Source organism: Clinocottus analis, unplaced genomic scaffold, assembly GCF_023055335.1.
Source record: "Clinocottus analis isolate CAN_PGR_092001 unplaced genomic scaffold, fCliAna1.0.p SCAF_4, whole genome shotgun sequence".
Taxonomy (NCBI): Eukaryota; Metazoa; Chordata; class Actinopteri; order Perciformes; family Cottidae; genus Clinocottus; species Clinocottus analis.
In genome coordinates this window covers 23,826,053-23,839,372 of record NW_027176153.1, presented here as the reverse complement: position 1 = coordinate 23,839,372, position 13,320 = coordinate 23,826,053, and the positions used below count along the sequence as shown (strand labels likewise).

The 13,320-nt window shown below is 44.1% G+C and overlaps 1 protein-coding gene across 4 annotated transcripts; it reads right to left on the bottom strand.

Moving 5' to 3' along the window:
* Window positions 1–443: 443 nt before the first annotated feature.
* ankrd52a (ankyrin repeat domain 52a) lies at window positions 444–12,719 on the bottom strand. 4 transcript variants are annotated; one of them, XM_068597156.1, is made up of 28 exons: window positions 12,521–12,719; window positions 11,873–11,956; window positions 11,687–11,765; window positions 11,501–11,571; window positions 11,089–11,289; window positions 10,907–10,994; window positions 10,501–10,643; window positions 10,149–10,361; window positions 9,147–9,231; window positions 8,944–9,058; window positions 8,449–8,531; window positions 8,231–8,348; window positions 8,074–8,142; window positions 6,387–6,575; window positions 6,169–6,231; window positions 5,478–5,589; window positions 5,106–5,177; window positions 4,797–4,998; window positions 4,622–4,709; window positions 4,384–4,501; window positions 3,708–3,927; window positions 3,515–3,602; window positions 3,318–3,401; window positions 2,764–2,909; window positions 2,560–2,642; window positions 2,372–2,454; window positions 1,850–1,941; window positions 444–753 (listed from the first exon to the last, which is right to left on the bottom strand). In XM_068597156.1, the coding sequence occupies exons 1-28, from the start codon at window positions 12,545–12,547 to the stop codon at window positions 482–484; spliced, it is 3,288 nt and encodes a 1,095-aa protein (XP_068453257.1). In that variant the 5' UTR covers window positions 12,548–12,719; the 3' UTR covers window positions 444–481. The 4 variants fall into 4 exon arrangements, with proteins under 4 accessions (XP_068453257.1, XP_068453259.1, XP_068453258.1 ...); XM_068597158.1 differs by having other exon boundaries at window positions 6,435–6,575; XM_068597157.1 differs by having other exon boundaries at window positions 9,153–9,231.
* Between the last annotated feature and the right edge of the window lie 601 nt (window positions 12,720–13,320).

Sequence of the window (13,320 nt, the reverse complement as noted above, 5' to 3'; positions counted from 1 at the left end):
AGACGGGTGAGGATGCAGAGATTTCCATGCTCTTAGACGTCGGTTATATAATTATGTTTTCGACATGGTTTTAAAGGGTTAAATGGTTTTTAGAGACGGCCGGATTGCTAGTGTTTGTCTTGGACGCGCCACACACACACACACACACGCGAGCGCACGCACACACACATCATCTGAGTGACCTTGTAGAAGAGCAATCTGCCTCTGCACGTTAAGCACTACCAGGAGATGGGAGGAATGGGATCTAATTGCATATTAGGTTTGACTGCACCTCAAGAGAAGAACAAACGCTCACGCACACACGGACACAGACACACAAACACACACACACACACAGAACAGACATGTGGGTGGGTGCTCTCCTGGTCCTCTGGGCCTTTGTTAAAGGGAGTCCCCCCTCCCCTCCCCTCCCTCCCCTCCCACACCCCCCCCTGGTGGTGATGATGGTGATAGCAGCTGACTGAGGGGGTGAGCGTTGACCTCACTCAGACAGACACCCGTCCAGGCCGACCGGCGCGCCGTGGCGGTCTTTGACGTAGCCGTTGTGGAGGCCGTTGCTGGGCAGAGGGGCGCAGGCGGCGGTGATGCCGCAGTGCTTCAGCAAGTTGAGACCCGCGGAGGGCGAGACGGCGGGGGAAGGGCAGGAGCAGGAGGAAGGGTCCCTCTGGGGGAAAGGCTTCATGGTGGAGAGGATCAGAGCCAGGCAGTCAGCCACGTCCTTGTTGGGAGCACAGGCCAGCGCCGGGGTGTGGCCTGGTGGACGGAGGGAAGAGTCGCGTCAGGCCTGAAACGATCCCACGAGGACGTCCACCGCGGCTTTGTTTTAACACAGTGGTTCTCAAACTGTGGGGCGCGACCCTCTAGTGGGGGGCGGAGGTATTGCAGGTGGGGCACGGGGGGGGGAGATGCTGATTCAAATATATATATATACTTTTTTTTTTAAAGAATCAAATAAAATATAATATATATAAATATATATAAAAATAAAAAAGTTTATTTTTATTTTTTATATATAGAATTTCTTTTTTATTATATATATATTTTTTTTTACATACATAAATATATATAAATATACATATATAAATATATATATATATATATATATATATATATATATATATATATATATATATATATATATATATATATATATATATATATAAAAATATAAAAAACAAATTATATATATATATTATATTTTATTCTTTAAAAAACATTTTTTTATAAAGGACTCTTGAAAAAAAAAAAAAAAAGAAAATTTTTATTTATTTTTTTCAAAGATTTTTTTTTTTTTTTTTCTTTCAAGAATCCTTTATTAATCCCACAGTGGGGGGATTATTCTCTGCATGTCATCATCCTTAGTAATGAAGGAGCTTTGTGCTGCTGTGAAGCTCTGGGGCTTCAGTGCCTTGCTCAAGGACACTTCAACATGAAACTATGGGGAGAAAACAGAGATCCAACCGGCTTCCTTGCTCATCTTTTTTTGCGAAATATGAGTTATTTTTTTGCACATATACAACTTTATTTGCATTGTTTTAACAAAGTGATTGCACATGTTATTAGTTCTTGTCAGATGGAGCAATCTGGTTCACTTGAAAGGGATTTACATTTTCTTTAATCTATTCATTAAAAAAGCACGGATGGAGGAGTCTCAACAAGTTGCACCATTTTGTTCCCATGTTGTTGGGGCGGTGGAACATTTTGCTTCCTCCAAAGTGGAGACAGAAACAGTTTGAGAACCACTGGTTTAACCCCTCCTTCAACATCAACTTCAGCTTCATATATCCAACATAACACTTTATCTAATTGGATGAGCTCTAAATGGCTAAACAAGCGTCTAAGGCCTCACCTTCCTCATCCACAGCCAGCACAGTGGCTCCTCTGCTCAGCAGTGCCTGCACTACCGTAGCCAGGCCATTACGTGCTGCAAGATGGAGGGGCCTGCAAGAGGATGTGGGGAAAGAGTGTGAGAAACAGCTGGCACATCTGCTACTCATTGAGAAATCTGCAATTTTAACATGAGAACACCTCAAACTTCAAATTAAAAAAGTTGCAGCTTCAGAGTAGCAGCCAGATGGAAACAGACGACAAACGTGAAAATCCCAATAAACTTCATAGCTTAAAATTATTCAGAAATCAGAAACGTTTAATTGCCAAGTAAGTTAGTACAAACGAGGAATTTGTTCTGGCTGAAGATGCATCATAACACAACAACAACAACAGCAACAAAGAACATTTAATTCTACAAGTGAAAGTACAACATTTGGATAAAAACAAGTAAGTAATAAGTAAACAAGCAAAGATGCAGTAAATAAGTAAGGATGCAAGTAAAAAATAAAGTTGTAAAACGATCAATTGCTCGCTTTCTCACATTTGCAGAGCACTGTTGGTGGCGTTTATGAGTGTGGGACTGTGGATTTCCCCCAGAATCAGCAGGGCACACATCTCATGGGCCTGAGAGAGAGAAACAAATGTAAAGAAAAGGTTAAAAGAATTGCACATAGGCTACATACATGCATTACGCTCGGGTGGAAATAGTCAGCATGGAGCTTTGCGCACCTTGCTGCAGGCCAGGTGCAGGGCAGTGTTCTTGTTCTCATCCAGCAGTGTCAGGTCCGCCTTGGCCCGGTGAAGAAGGATGGCTGAGGGGACATCAAGACACAAAGACGTGAACGTCCTGCTAGTAAACATGAGTTTTACAACCAGCAATGTATTGTCAAAAGCTCTTGTGAACCCCACAAGAATAGCCGGTGCAGGACTTACCCACGGTGCCACTGTGTCCCTTGTCAGCGGCGACCATCAGAGCGGAGCATCCGCTGTTGTCCACGGCGTTGATCTCTGTCCCGTGGCGAAGTACCAGCTGAAGTCCCGCGACATCCTCGGCGAACGCAGCAGCGTGCAGCGGGGTCCTGCAGGCACAGACGCAGACAGTCCAGACCATTACGACACCGTACGACGAGTGCTGCGGCTTCAGGGGCCGCGGCGGCACACACTCAGGCCGCCACGACCACTGACTTGATAGGATGAGGTCTTGGTAAGGCTACTAACACGATTATGATGAGAAATACAAATTTATAAAAGCTTTAAAAACATCTTTTGAATGTACTTTGCTTCTGAATCACAGTGGCACCAAATTGAGGAAGTTAAAGGGATAAAGTTTGGCTTATTTTGAAGTGCAGGGTTGTATGAGGTACTGACAGAAGTACAGATTGTGTGTATTTCACCATGGATTGAGCGTTAATACTTTCGCAGTATTTCTATACTGTCACTTCTTACAATAACGGACCTTTAAGTCTTTTGTTTTCCTGCATTCTCACCTTCCTTTGGCATCTCTGGTGTTAATCATGTGGACCCCGGCGGACTCCAGCAGCCTCTCTGCAGCGCCGCTGTGGCCGTTCATCCTACAAGCGAGACCGAAAAAGCGGCGTTAATGAAATGACGTCACCTGAGCCCGCCTCAAGTTTTGACCAAAGTGAGACATGCAACCAAAAGCACATGCCAACGTGATACTCACAGAGCACAGTGCAGGGGGGTGAAAGGGTTCCCCTCTTCATGGATAAATGTTTTAAATTCAAGTAAAACCTCCAAACAGTCTTCATGCCCTACAAACAAACACACTCGGCATTTATGGACAACAGATGTGGTGGTGATTCATTGCAACATTTAGGGAGTAGTAGCCGATTTCCAGCGGATCGAACCGGACAAACCTTTGTAAGCAGCCCAGTGCAGTGGGGTGTATAGTTTGCTGTCCAGCAGTTTATCTTGTTGGTCTGTCGCCACAGCGGCCTGCACCAGACTGGCCAGGATCTCCATGTGGCCTCTGGAGGCCGCGTAGTGCAGTGGTGTCCTACCCTGAATGTCCCGACACAGTGCAGAGGCTTTGTGCTCCAGCAGGGCCGTCACACAGTCGTCGTGGCCCAACACCGCCTGAGCGCACACCAGCAAACACGCAATGAGATCGTCTGCATTGATGCAAAACAACTGGGACTGAGAGAAATACCAATTATAACACTTTACGGTATAGATGGACATCATTTCCTGCTCGCATTTCTTTTTTTAGATATTCTACTGCTTGAGCACAACAGCAAGAATAAGATCTATCTTTGAATGATGTTTAAGGTTTTTATCCTTATGACTCCATGACAGATTGTTCTAGTAAGACTTTAAAAAAAGAGCTTTACCATCATTCCTTTGTGTTATTATTTGACTTTTTTGTCAAGAAGGAAAGGTGCGATTTAGCAATATGATGAACTATTTGTTTGTGGTGAAAGTGCTAAAAAGTAAACGTTTCACTTTAGTTTTCATTATGAATTAAAAGTCACAACCAAACTCTTTGTGGTGCAGCTGATGCTCGGCTATAGTTTAGTTTTTTTTATGACCTACCCCTCTGTGCAAAGATGTGCTGCTCCTCTTGTCCTTGGCATCCGGCAAGGCGCCCTTCTCCAACAGGAAGTGGACGCAGTCGGTGTGACCTCCCAGAACAGCGAGCATCAAAGGGGTCCTGCAAGAGACAGAAGGAAACAATAAAGACAACTTTACTGAATGCAGATTGGGTCAGATGTCCTTGGAGGCGTCAGGCAGGTTTTTGAAAGATGAACGGATAAAGTGAAAACAAACTCACTGGCCGAATTTGTCTGCAACGTTGGTGAGATCTCCCTCCTCCCCGTAGTCAATCATCATGCGCAGGCAGTCCGAGTGACCGTTGGACGCTGGCATGCCGTAAAGCAAAAGGAGAGAATTAAAGCACCCGTTCTCTGCAACAATCAGGAACATCGCTGCGTCGGAGCGCCGCGTACCTGCGACGTGAATCGGCGTCCACATGAGGCGGTTGTCGTTGAGCAGGCAGGACGCCCCCTGAGCCAGCAGCACCTCCACACAGCGGGCGAAGCCTTTCTGGGCGGCCAAGTAGAGCACGGAGCGCCCGGCGGCGTCCTGCATGTCCACGTAGGCCGCCGTCTCCGTCAGCACACGCAGCGCCTGCCAGTGACCTTTATCAGCCTGAAGGCGGCAGAGGAGGAAGAAGGGCAGTCACAACCTCGCGCGCAGTCACAGCGTTAAAGAAGGTTGACTGCAACCGGAGTCGTTTTAAAACGGGAAACACTCACAGCGAGATGCAGAGGACTGACGGGAATGCTGCTCTCGATGTCTCCTAGTGCATTAAAGGACATCTCCAGGAGCTGAGAAGAGTGGATTAGATTTAATTTACTGAGAAGAAGACGCTTCACATGAATATCAATCAAAAGTTAAGCATGTTTTCATCACGCACAGCCTGCAAACATTATCCCATTAATTCAAAATTTTGGCAAAACACAACTGGAAATATAGTTCACCCAACGGAATAATTTAATCTAAGTCGTACGGACCAGATCTGTGACATCTGAGTGGAATACCAGGTTAAGAGCATTTAATGGGTGACGTTTGAGTTGTGATGCATGTGCAAGGTGAAGGATTTCAGATTGAAAAACAGAACGACTCACCAGCTCCAGGTTCTGCTTGTTGCCGTGGTAAGCTGCATAGTGAACAGCACTGTAACCCTTTGAGTTGACCATCGATGGATCGGCGCCGTTGTCCAAAAGATGCTCCAAGCAGCTGTTATGAGAAGACGACAAAACAGGAGACCGAGAGTATTATAGAAAGAATACCGCAGCGCTCATCTCTAACTCTTAACCCGGGTTGCCAGGCGTCAGCTTTAGTTGCCGAAACTTAAAAATACCGCCTGATATTTTTAGTCACTTGGGTAACTGAGCTTATTATGCATCAACTTAATAATGAAATTGTGATGTCATGTGTATGTTGTGTAATGCTTTGCAGTATAATTCGTTTCACCGCGATGCCGAAGTTGTAGTTTATTTTTAGTTCAACTCAATTTGCACATTTGTAATAAGTTCGACGAGCTCGTCACAACAAGTTGCGTTGCCGTTGTCTGGTTCCGGTTGTCTCCATTACAGCAATATTTAAATATCACTAACGCAACAAACTAATTGCAGTCAACGAGGCCAAGAATTGGTGGCCAATTTCTTCCAATAGTTGCCGTACTGTTCAATCATTTTAGGCACAAATCTTCTGCGCGGACACATTTGGTGTCCGTTTAATTGCATTTAAAACCTCGATCACGTTCGTCATAGTCATAGCCTGAGAGGAAAAGACAAGAAAGAAAAGAAAACTCACAAGTACGACTCCTTCGCCTCGTCCTCATCGTTCTGATGGTTCCCAGAAAAATGACGATCGACTCTGTAAAACAACAAGAAATCACACGATTCAATAAACTTCCTGGATGTATTATCGTTGCAAAACCCCGTTCCTTGGCGAGTTGCTCAGATGGTTGACGCTGTAATGAACCCAGGCCAAGAAACATGTTCACCGACTGTTTGAGTTTTATAATTGACCTGCAATTTGACAGTTTGACACAGAAGGAGGGAGACCAGCTGTCCGACCTGCTGAAGGCTTGGGAGGCGGCAGAGTAGTGCAGCGGCGTGCAGCCCGTCTGGTCGGGCTCGTTCACCTCGGCGCCAGCGCTCACCAGGGTCACAGTGCACTGGTACCGCCCGTTAGCAGCCGCGTAGTGCAACGGGGTCCTGCAGGGAGGAGGAGAGGGAGGAGGAGAGAGGAGGAGAGGGAGGAGAGGGAGGAGGAGAGAGGAGGAGAGAGAGGAGAGGAGGAGAGGGAGGAAGAGAGGGAGGAGAGGGAGGAGAGAGAGGAGGAGAGGGAGGAGGAGAGGAAGGAGGAGATAGAGGAGGAAGAGAGAGGAGAGGAAGGAGATGGAGGAGGAGAGGAAGGAGGAGAGAGAGGAGAGGAAGGAGAGGGAGGAGGAGAGAGAGGAGAGGAAGGAGAGGGAGGAGGAGAGGAAGGAGAGGGAGGAAGAGAGAGGAGGAGAGGAAGGAGGAGAGGGAAGAGAGGGAGGAGGAGAGGAAGGATGAGAGAGAGGAGAGGGAGGAGGAGATAGAGGAGGAGAGGGAGGAGAGAGAGGGAGGAGGAGAGGGAGGATGAGAGGGAGGATGAGAGAGAGGAGAGGGAGGAGGAGAGAGAGGAGAGGGAGGAGGAGAGAGAGGAGAGGGAGGAGGAGAGGGAGGATCAGAGAGAGGAGGAGAGGAAGGAGAGAGAGGAGAGGAGGAGAGAGAGGAGAGGAAGGAGATGGAGGAGGAGAGGGAGGAAAGAGAGGAGGAGAGGGAGAGGGAGGAAAGAGAGGAGGAGAGGGAGGAGAGGAAGGAGAGGGAGGAGAGAGGAGAGGGAGGAGAAGAGAGGACAGTCACTCAGAGTAGATACATGCATTAGATCTTCATAATATACTTTATAATCATTGGTTAATCATTAGGTTTATAAGATTTAGAAGCTACATTATTGAGAACGATTTTATGTATATATATATATATATATATATATATATATATATATATATATATATATATATATATATATAAATATATATTAAAAAATAATAATATATATATATATTAAAAAAATAAATATATATATATATATTTATTTATATTATATATATAATATGTGTATATATATATATATATATATATATATATATATATATATATATATATATATATATATATATATATATATATAAAATATATTAGATATATGTATATTATATACACATATATAATATACACAATGAATACAAATAACTGCAGTAAATCAAGGAAATTAAATTAAATTTAAACAGTGTGCAAAATATGTAAAATATATATACACAAAAGAATACAACCATAACTGTGCATAAATACACAATAGTGAATGTGTAAAGATGAAAATTACTCCACAAAAAATCTCCAGTTGCTGCTTTTCTCAGTTTTATATCTCTGTAAATCTTCTTGACGGCTTAAAAATTGTAATTATAATGTCACATTTTATAGAGTAAACAATTAAAAATATTAGTTTAGAATAATACAGGAATTGTTGTTTTACTGTTTAAACAGGTGAATAATTAACATATCTGCTTGCGTGTTGAAGTGCGTCATAAATTACATTGCAGTGATCTCTTCTGCATTTTGTGTGTCTTGCACACACACAGTGTGTGTCTCTTTTATGTGCATGAGTGTGTGCGAGGAGGAAACTCACCTTCCCATGATGTCCCTCTTATTCAAGTCGGTGCCGCTGCTCAAGAGCAAGTTCAGACATTCAACATTTCTGTAAAAAAGGAAGAAAAAAATTAAAGACGACAACTTTTTTTTTTTCTCGGTCATTTTAACACGACGAAGCAGATTCTGCCTCTTACCCTCCGGAGGCAGCGGCGTGGAGACAGGTCCTCCCAAAGTTGTCAGGGGTGTTTATGTCAAACCCAGCGGAGAGTACGTGCTCCTTACTCATGGATGAAACTATACTGTACAGCTGACCTGTCGGGGGATAAAGGAACACACTGGCGGTCAGATGTCACAGCGCGTAAAATAATAAAGAGACTGTTCATCACATTTGTTTGTGGAACAAAAGACGAACCTGAGGAGAGTAACTTGCGACAACAGTCTGAAAACCCGTACAGCACGGCTAAGTGCAAGGGAAACATTCCATGGATTCCACGTCTTGAAAATGACAAAAAAAAACATCAAAACAAAATATTAGAAATGAAACAGTCGATGTTAAAAATGGACTGAGGGACGGAGGGTTACGACTTTTTCATCCGAAACCGGTGTTTAAATAAAGATAATGATCTTAACATCATTCTTTCGTGTGTCTGGCGACATCAGGCGTGACTTAAACATTACTTGGTGAAAAGAAAATCTATAAAAATTAACATGAATTGGTCAAAAATTAAACAGGAATTAAAATATTATACATATAGAAACATGTCAGTGTTGGTCTGATATCGCTGCATCCTTAAATGCATGTCCACTTTAACGCTTCTTTGACTTAAGGACAGTACTTTACTGTGTTTTCACAACCTCGTGCCACCATTATAACCACCTGAAATATTAAATATGGCTTTTAGGATACCTGGCCGTGTCTGCTCCGTTGGTCATGAGAGTGCTAATCAGCAGCTCATGTCCGTACTTAGCAGCAACGTGGAGAGGAGTATTGCCGTACTTGTCCACACAATCAATTTCCCCGCCTGATGGACAGAAGGGAAGAAGAAGAAGTGAATAGAAGACGCATCAGGACCGACATCTTCTCACGGAGGAGTCCGACAGCATGCTCACCGTTACCGTTTTGGATGAGGATCTGAGAGCGCGTGAAGCGTCCGTGAATGGCTGCCATGTGCAGGGGGCTCTTCCCTTCTTTGCTCTGGAGAAAAACAAACAAATATTACATCTTGAGCGACGTTCAGAGATAATTACAACATGGCATGAATGTTTTGACAGGTTCTCTGCAGTGTTTCGCCAGAGAGAAGTAGTTTCCACACCACGAATATATATATATCAATATAATACATTTTAATGTGGCAGGTGTCACTTTCTCACAGCAATAATTTATAAGGTGATTGATTGTCTTTCTCATGCAGTCCCTTTTCACACTTACTATGATCATTTTCTGATTTCTATCAGCTAAATACATGTGAAAGATAAACATTTACAGAAAAAGAGTTTCGATAGAATGAACATTATTATCTCCATATCCATCACCCCCATGTTAATTTTATACTTTTACTTATTGTGCAATACTTTTATACACATTTGTACTTATTGTGCATACTTTTATACACATTTTTATTGATTGTGCAACACTTTTACTTATTGTGCAATACTTTTATACACATGTTTACCTATTGTGCAATACTTTTATACACATGTTTACCTATTGTGCAATACTTTTATACACACTTACTTATTTGATTACCATCTGCATATTTAATATTCTTCTTTTAATTTAGTTGTATTACTGTTCTACTGTTTCTTTATATTACTTGATCTTTATTTACTGTGAGCAGTGCTGCTGTAATCCTGTAATTTCCCCACTGAGGGACTAAAAAAGGATTATCTTGATTTATTTTAATGACTTTGGACCACAGCATCAATCCAAACGCGTCTTTCTTCACATGTCCAATTTGAAATTCAAGTAAAAATCTTTAACAATAGCCAGAACTAAACAAAATGTAGTGCACGACCACATCTTAACATTTCATCAGCAGCTCAAGAGGAAGTAAAGTAAATTGAACATTGCCGTGTCTCTGTCCATGCAGGACATCTCAACCCGCTTCATACCTGCTGGTTGACATCTGCCCCATTGTTGACCAGCAACTCCAGACAGAGGGCACCGTTGGTGGAGACGGCGGCCAGGTGCAGAGGCGTGTAGCCGCACTTGTTGGGCTGGTTCACGTTGGCTCCGTGGTTCACCAGCTCGGTCGCCACGGCCTCCTGTCCCATGTAGCAAGCCACATGGAGCGCAGTGTTCCCAAAGCTATTGGGCTCGTCGATCTGACAGCAAACACACAAACACACACCGGATGAGACTGAATCAAGCGCCTGAGAAGCAGGAGCCCGAGAAATCCTAAAATAACACACAGCAGCTATATATATATATATATATATAAACAAGAAGAAGAAGAAAACTCACCTCTGTTCCCATCCTCAGTAGGTACTTTACAATTTCGAGGTGACCACTTGCAGCTGCAGCGTGGAGAGGTGTGTAGCCCTGCTTATCCTTGCAGCTCTTGTCTGCACTGCGGGACACCAGCAACTTCACAATCTCTGAATGACCTACGGGAATCACATAAAAAAGGGAGCGGACATTTTAACACAAACCATAAAACATTTGAAGGACTCAAAGCAATAGCGGCTACAAACAGAGAGGCACAACAATCGGCAATTGTCGTGTTTTGTCCCCAGATACTGACGCAAGTACTTGGCGATGTAATTGCTCATCATTTGAGTGAAACTTGTCATGAACAATGGGAGCTTTTTTTTTGACAATGAAAATGTGTGCTGTGTGCAGAATTGGCAAGAAAGCGACACTTGCTTACCCAAGTAAGCAGCACAATGGATGGGCTGTCTTTCCTTCTTATCGATGGCACTCAAGTTGGCCCCTTTGTTCAGCAGCAGCTTTACCATCTGTGAGGCAAATAAATACAATTGTAGAAAAGAACTTCAACTTGTATGTACTCACGAAAACCTCCAAATAGGAAGCTAATGACTCAAGGCTCACCTCCTGGAACCCACTCTGTGCTGCATGGTGCAGGGCGGTCCTGCCAGTGCGATCTGCCATGTTCAGGTTGCTCAGCTGGGACAGCAGCGCCTCTGCGCAGCGAGTGGCACGGTTGGCAGTCGCCACATGCAGCGGCGTCTGCCAGAACTTGTCTCGTGCATTTGCCTCCGCTCCGCGCCTCAGCAGCAGACCCACTGCCCTCTGGGGAGAGAGGAAACCATCACAAGAGCTTTAAAGCATACATTACATCTGCAGTTTGCTGCATTTCCTTTGGTCAGCACAATGTCTTTGGTGCATAAATCTAAATGGAGTTCTACAAATCGCATTGGGCGAATACATTATGGCATGAGAGGATGAAGTCATCCGACAGAGATAACTTGACTCTTTGAAATGATATGAGGTTACTGCTTACTTCATTCCTGGAAGCAGCCGCCCTGTGCAACGGGGTCAGCCATACATGGTCTTTAGCATTTACAGTGGCACCTGGCAGACGAAAAAGGGTAATGTTTATTGGCGTGGTCACAAAGTATTGAGCATGCACCACACACGCCATTAACACACAGACAAGTATCAGTGATGCATGCAGCATCTCACGCACCTGATTCAATGAGGAGGTCCAATATATGGACGTCACCCACACAGGCAGCAGCATGAAGTGGCGTGCGGCGCTCTTGGTCCTGTGGGTACAATCAATCCATGGGGGATGTGATTAAAACCTTCATGTTTAACGGATGTAGATTAAAAGGGCTCCTCCGTGATAATAACCCGTTTGCATCATACATACCAGTGCATTGACATCCTCCTTTTTGTGCAATAATAGTTGAACTTCTTCAGCATTACGATTGAAGATGGCCTGGACCAGAGGAGGCTGCAACACAGAAAAAATACCTGCTCAATTACGTTGCACATCTTAACCTGGACGTTGATCCCGGAAAGACGATTTGCTCGTTAGCATAAAACGTCACTGCGCACTATTCAGTGAAGTGGGTTCGTGTGCTATCGTGATGGTGCACGTTGCATTTTGGTGCATTTTGCTGTAGCGTTAGGTACAGAATGCGATTCCTGTTTCAATCCAGGAAATACACCGAGCCCTGGCTGAGGCCTACAGGCCCTTGTCTACCTTACGTACGTCAGCCAGCCAAACGGCTCTGGAGCTAACTCCGCTACATAGCTGGCCCCGACCCAGCGCAGGGCCGAGAAAAAGAGCAGCAGTAACGTATGTGTTGACGTGAAGGCCAACATATCCCCGCTAATCCCTGGTGATTACATCATTGTATTTCAGACGTGCACTGAAACACGCGCGACAAGGCAGCGAAACCTGCACAACTTGCACCGCGAATAAGACGTAGTATGTTGCGCACAAGAACAGGGGGCCGTCCCAGCAAATAGACTGCGCCACAGCACAAACACGGAGCGCCTCCGTTCGTCGTACCTGGTCTGCAATGTTATGTACTCCCATCTCCCAAACTCAGCCAGGACGGAGCTCCTTCATGAGGATAAAACTTCGAGGTATATTGCGGTGCGCTACTGTATCCACTTGTCAGACTACACACCCATAGCTGGCTGCAAACAGCAAAAAAAAGCGGTCTCGATCTGTCACTGTTGTTGTCTGTATCCAACGTCTGGTTTGACGATACAGGCTACGACTGGACTGGTCCGCCTACAGGCGTGGCGGTCTGTTTCCTGCCTGTTAAGGTGAAAATGGCGCCATCGTGTGACCGGAAACGGTTACTGCGCTGTTACACCGCCGAACGGAGGCGACAACATGGATGGCGCTCACTTCTTCTGCGAGGTCAAGTGAGACGTTCAGGGTCGAGGGGCCACTACGTCAGAGATGTTTCACTAGTCAGTTATGTAACCTAGTTGTTATTGAGGATATTGCTTATTTATAGCCTGTTAAAATCATTTTGTCTCACTTATTAGCTGTTTGTGGACCATTTCCAACTGTATCTCAAGATCTGCAGAAGGACTTTGCATATGTTATGTAATTATCATGGAGATGTTTTTGCTGTCATGGCGGTTGTCAAGTCTATTTTTACAATGCGATTAAAAATAATCATATTTACCACTATAAAAGCTGTTTTGAGAATATTCCTTGCCACATCAGGTAAAATAAATAGTAAACTGACAAAAAATAATAATTGGTATAGCTAGAAATTAGACTGAATATAGATCTAAGTCATCTTGAATTGAAGCTTTACATTAAAAACGTAAATCAAATTATTGTTTTGA